Source organism: Glycine max, chromosome 6 (genome assembly GCF_000004515.6).
Source record: "Glycine max cultivar Williams 82 chromosome 6, Glycine_max_v4.0, whole genome shotgun sequence".
Taxonomy (NCBI): Eukaryota; Viridiplantae; Streptophyta; class Magnoliopsida; order Fabales; family Fabaceae; genus Glycine; species Glycine max.
In genome coordinates, this window is record NC_038242.2 from 9236715 (window position 1) to 9242729 (window position 6015).

Below are 6015 nucleotides of genomic sequence, written 5' to 3' on the forward strand. Positions count from 1 at the left end.
CTAACAATAAATGTGTAGCCTGGATGGACAGAAGGAACAAAGATTACATTTGAAGGAAAAGGAAATGAGAGACCAGGAGCATACAGAGAAGATATAATATTTATCATCTCCGAGAAAAGACACCAGTTATTTAGAAGAGAAGGAGATGATTTGGAATTGGGTGTAGAAATTCCCTTAGTAAAGGCACTAACTGGGTGTACAATATTAGTCCCACTATTGGGTGGAGAGCACATGAATTTGACACTTGACAATATCATACACCCTGGCTATGAGAAGATCATCCCTGACCAAGGCATGCCAATCTCTAGAGAACCAGGAACAAGAGGAAACTTGAAAATTACATTTCTAGTTGAGTTTCCAACGGAACTCACAGCTAGTCAAAGATCAGAGAGGTTGTTCGTATTTTACAGAATTCTTGATTATTGTCAAAGCCTTTTTAGTTTTTAGATCCCCAAGAGTAATCTATGATGCCTTTTCTTTCTTTCATTCTTTCATTTTTTATTATTATAAGTGAATAGATTAAATATCTCAATCTTTGTGGCACACCATAGGTCCCAAAAGCAAGGCAATGCTTAATAGTTGGCGGAGTAAGAATCACTGCAGAGTATACAAATCGAAAATTAAGCATTGGAAATTCACTTTGCTAATCATTAATCACTCAATAGAAACTAACTTCTTGTTAGAGCTACTTTGTTTGCAAATGTACAAATTTCTGAATTCTGAGGATGGTATGTGCAAAATCCCGTGTTAGGCTATTGAGCCCGTTAGATACAGGCATACAGCAATCATCCTTTTTGGTAACCATGTATGTTTGAAAACCACGGGTTTAACAAGACACTGTCTTAAGAAAGGAAACACTGACAAAACTAAAACGCAATTTCATTATTATTAATACGGCCCTCCAAAGGAAACTAATTTAAGTAATCTGAGGGTAATATTTACAAAGGTTCAATTTGATGGCGTGCCTGAACCATATGTTATGTGAGGGTGTGGCCTAAGTCCTCTTAGAATCTACCAAAGTTAAAGGTATTTTCATGAGAAACGACATAAAGGGGGAGAATGATGCATTGTGTTACTAGGCGTCGGCATGCCTTATCCTCTAAGAACTTTTGTTGCATCAGTTTATACAGTTTGCTGTTAGGTATGGTCATACCTTATCTAAAGAGACATGATATATAAGGATTGGAAATGTTAGGTGTGGGTACGTCTCATCGAAAGTGATTTTTTTTTTCTTCTTATTATGAGAATAGCTAATTAATCTTGTAATTGATTTAGACTTCCATTAATTTAGACTTAGGTGTGGATAAGCCTTAATACTTGTATCTTGGATCAATATATAAGGTCCCACATATCAGTACATGGGAAAGAGATAGTGAAGGAAAAAGAAAAGCTTTCAATTGTAAGAGTCTCTGTCGGAGAAAGTCAATAACTGAGATTTTTCTTCAAGAATTGAAGGTTTCGTCTTCTATGAGAGAGGCTTCTAAGAGGGCTTTTGTGTACATTCACAATCTTTGTACATTTTATTCAATCATAGTAGAAATTTTGTTGTTGCGTGTAGATTAGCCAATATTGGGTTAACCACTGGAATTTTTTTGTCTTGATATTGTTCCCCTTATCTCGTTTATAGATAGTTGACTCAAAACGCAAACACAGCTTTCAATTCAAATATTAATAATACAGTGCTCTTCAATATTCAGACTCACAGCACTGCCATCACCATGAGAGACCAAAACCACTAGAAAAATCTGGATTATGAATTTATGACATACATAAGAGCATGCATTGTCTTTCCGTGAAAGGCATGTTAATATGTACATATATACACAGTATTATATAGTATCACAGCCTGCATAGCCTCTAAAAGGCATTAGCCACATTACAATTTACAACCACAAGACATCTAACACGATCACGAAGAAAAGTAGCATTGATCATTTTGCTTTTTTCATGCACAATACTCTCGCTTATTTGTTTTCTTCTAAAACACAAAATAATAATAAAGCTACACAGCATGATAAAGTACAAAAAAAAAAAAGAACGAAAGATGCATCAACAACTGCTAGATTTCAAAACAAATTGAGCTTAGGACCATCCGAAAAGAGCACGAATTATTCCGAGGAAACGACCACCGATGAGAGCCTTCATCAATCTCAGCTTTGTATCCGTGTATGGTGGGTACCTTAATGATGAATCACCAGCAAAACTGCGATAAAGAACTGCCTTTTTGTGTGTAAAAGCATCAAAAGAGAACTTCCCATGGTATGCACCCATTCCACTCTCCCCAACTCCCCCAAATGGCAAAGTATCAACGACAAGCTGCACCAGGTAAAGGAAAATACACATGATTATTGATTCAAAACAAAAAATAAGAAATATTGATTAACAATGTTATATCCATATCTATAGATATCATAATCTATGACCAAGTCATCTAAGAAATTCATCAAATTCAATGCGAATCAACAGATCGAAGGACATGATTATTGCACACACATACATGCATCACACACATTTAAAAAGGTACCTCTTTTTTTTATCACCCCCAAGAGAGATACTGAAATACATATATATATTTAAAATTTATTTTCTTGACATTAACTAAAAATTATCTATCCATTTAAGTTTAAATATATCTTTTAAAAAATGAATTCATCTTTCATGGCAACAAACTGTCAGCAACCCAAACCTTGAAGCTGATTAGGACCTTAATCCTGTTCAGCGATAAAATCCTATAATATAAAGGCACACGCAAACTCATGCATTCATGGAAAATTTTTAAAATAAGAAATATTACATGTAAGACAGTGTCATTGACAAGCAAACCCCCTGCAGGAACATTCATTACGAACTGCTCCTTTAACTTCTTGTTGGTTGTAAATATATATGCAGCCAGGGGCTTTGTTCCTGAGTTGATCAAATCAATACTTTCTTCCACTTTATTCACCTGTTACAAGCAAGAAAAAAAGTATTATAGACTTATTATAGTTAACCTTCCAGTGCTTTAAATTAAAAGAAGCAAATAAAGTTTATTACCGAGAACTTTTTAAATTACAAACACCTAGACGTTTCCACGTTATTTTATAAGCATTTATCTAATTAAAACATATGTAAATGTTCATACCGTGATAATAGGAAGTAATGGACCAAATATCTCCTCACCCATTATCAGAGAATCTCGCGGAACATCCAATAAAAGAGTGGGAGCAATCCTTCTGCAAATTTTGGGGCAGTAAAAAAGCCAATAATGTCAAGATCTATTGCATTTCTTTAATGATAAAATCTCCCATCCAAGCTGGCTAAAAGTTAAATTTAATTAAAAACAGATCGATTAAGGGAGCTTACAATTTCTTTTCATCCTTTTCACCTCCATAAACAATCTTGCCAGCAACCTTATCATCATCCAATAGCTTTGACAATCGAGCAAAGTGGTTGGAAGTCACAATCCGAGACAAATCTTCTGATTCCAACGGGTTCTTTCCATAACATTTCTCCAATTCAGTCTTTAGGGCATCCACCTAGAAATTGGAGATATCAAACAATAAATAAACAAAGACATAGATTCAGAACTCTAATTACACATAGGGAAAGTTCCATACCAACTTGGGAGCACAATCTTTTGTTGTTATAACATAATCTGGAGAAATGCAGGCTTGTCCATTATTCAATCCCCACTTGCCAGAAATTATTCGCCTAGCTGCTATCTGTGAATACAAATTAATTTTAAGTAAAATATGAAATTGAAAGAGAATAAAGTAATAAAAAGTAATTGAAAAACCAAGAGGCTTAGGCAATACCTGCAAATCGACATTGGAATCAACAACAACAGGAGATTTTCCTCCAAGCTCCAGCACAACTGGTGTAAGGTGTTTTGCAGCAGCAGTCATCACTATTCTTCCCACTTTTCCATTGCCTAACAATCCAAGAATTATTCATTTAATTTTCTTGCTGTTTTATGTTCAAATTAGGCATTAATTTGTACGTTTAGTCCCTGAGAAGGGATTCAAACTAGAATAATGATAAAGAAAGAAGAAAAACCTGTGTAGAAAATCTTGTCCCACTTTTGCTGCAATAGTGCGGTTGTTTCATCAACTGCCCCCTCCACAACTCTTATAAATGAGTTATCACAATACTTCTCTATCAATTTTAATAATAATGATGATGAGGCAGGAGCAATTTCTGATGGTTTTAGAACCACAGCATTCCCAGCAGCTATAGCTCCAACGACTGGATCAAGAGACAACACTGGCAATACAGACAGAGAATAACTTATCAGAAATGGCTGAAAATGTCAACTCAAAGTATATATAAAAAAACTCAAGTTTAAGTAAATATTTATTAACATACAAATTGGATAGTTCCATGCAGAGATGACCAACACAACACCCAGTGGTTCAGGTACTATTTCAGCTGACGAAGGAAAAGTTCTGATTGATGTTTTGACCTGAAATAAAAGGAACATCATGTGATGAATAAATAAATTATATACACAACATTATATTTAGGTCAAATTCCTTCTTCTGTGGAGGAAATTCAGATAAAATATACCTTTTCTGGCTTCATCCATTGTTTCAATTCCTTCAGTATGACTTCACATGAGTTTTTAAACATACCAACCTGCAACACAAATATTTAATTATGAAAATTAGAATTATAATAATTAGTTTTGTATTAAATAAATTACTTAATATACAATTTAAATACTTCAATTATCAAATTCATTTCAACACATCGAATATTTTATCAGTTTCTGAATGTTTAATTAATTTAAATTTAGTATAAATAATCATTCAGATAATATCATATAATCTAAAGGCTCTTTATTAAATTCATATGGTGTTAAAAAGTTATATTGAAAGAGTACGTAACATAATGCACATGCATATAATAAGCGAGTACGAATTTTTAAAAAAGAAAAAAAAATATTTCGAAGGTCAATATTCTAACAGTGTAGCGTATAGAATCACAAACATGATTTGACTAGACACGATTCTTAATCAACACACATGAGGTTGATCCTCTAACAGGTCATCGTCACTACCAAAAAAATCACGAAAACGCAAGCAAAGCAAGTTGTAGTTAAAACATGAGTAGATAAGAAAATTAAAGATCGGTGCCAAACAGGAAAAGTAATGTAAGATCTGTTCATACAAGTGAAATCAATTTATTTAGTGAAGATTTGTGTTTGATTCTCATTATCTACAAAGTTGTTTACAATCATGAACCACAAGAAGATTAGTTTCTAATCTAGTGATTAGAAGACACCGAGAAAGAAAAAAAGACAAAATCACGACAAGTAGAAGTAGTAGTACCTCGTAGACGATGGTTTCGAGTGGAGGCTTGGCTAGGTCGGAACGAAGAGCGTCGACGATCTGTTCCTCGTTATCAACCACCGCCTTCAACAGAGCCTTCACTTGTGACACTCTCCATTCATAACTCCGAGTCCTTCCCGAACCGAAGTTGTCCCTCAGCTCCTTCACCAAGGACGACGCCGTTTCTGCGTCAAACACATTCCTCTTCTGTGACTGCATCTCCTCAACCGACATTATATATTGTTATTATTATTTTCTCCGACAAAAAAGAAACAAGAGCTAGCAACGGTGAAATTGGGTTGGGTTTCAAAGTTAAAGCACATACATTAGGGAAGAGAGGAGAGCTCTCTATATATACATATATACATGTGTGTGAATAATGAATTCGATGATGGAAATTAAACTATATTATTATTATTATTATAATAGCAAAGGTGGAGAGATTAGTCGTAATTAATGACGTGAGGATGGCGTGTGGGAGGGGATTACAGCTAGCTTAATTGTGGCAATAATCGATCATTAACGTAAATATGAAGGGAACATCATCTATATGATGGCTTCAGGAATCAGGCTTGACGCAAAAACGTGGGTTCATATGGGCGATCGAGTAGGAATGAGCGTGTGGACTTTTACAACGTGAATAGAATAGTTTTATTTTGTTTCCAGCTTTGGATATAAAATGTTTCACGTAATTGCATAAGGACAC

General features: G+C 34.5%; 1 protein-coding gene across 2 annotated transcripts; it reads right to left on the reverse strand.

The window, feature by feature from the left end:
* Positions 1-1724: 1724 nt before the first annotated feature.
* On the reverse strand, positions 1725-5658 carry ALDH3H2 (aldehyde dehydrogenase family 3 member H2). Of its 2 annotated transcripts, NM_001367157.1 has the most exons (10): positions 5310-5640; positions 4546-4614; positions 4345-4441; positions 4036-4242; positions 3795-3910; positions 3597-3701; positions 3343-3515; positions 3122-3212; positions 2795-2944; positions 1725-2316 (listed from the first exon to the last, which is right to left on the reverse strand). In NM_001367157.1, the coding sequence occupies exons 1-10, from the start codon at positions 5541-5543 to the stop codon at positions 2083-2085; spliced, it is 1476 nt and encodes a 491-aa protein (NP_001354086.1). In that variant the 5' UTR covers positions 5544-5640; the 3' UTR covers positions 1725-2082. The 2 variants fall into 2 exon arrangements, with proteins under 2 accessions (NP_001354086.1, XP_040871922.1); XM_041015988.1 differs by having other exon boundaries at positions 1737-2316; positions 3597-3910; positions 5310-5658.
* Positions 5659-6015: the final 357 nt, after the last annotated feature.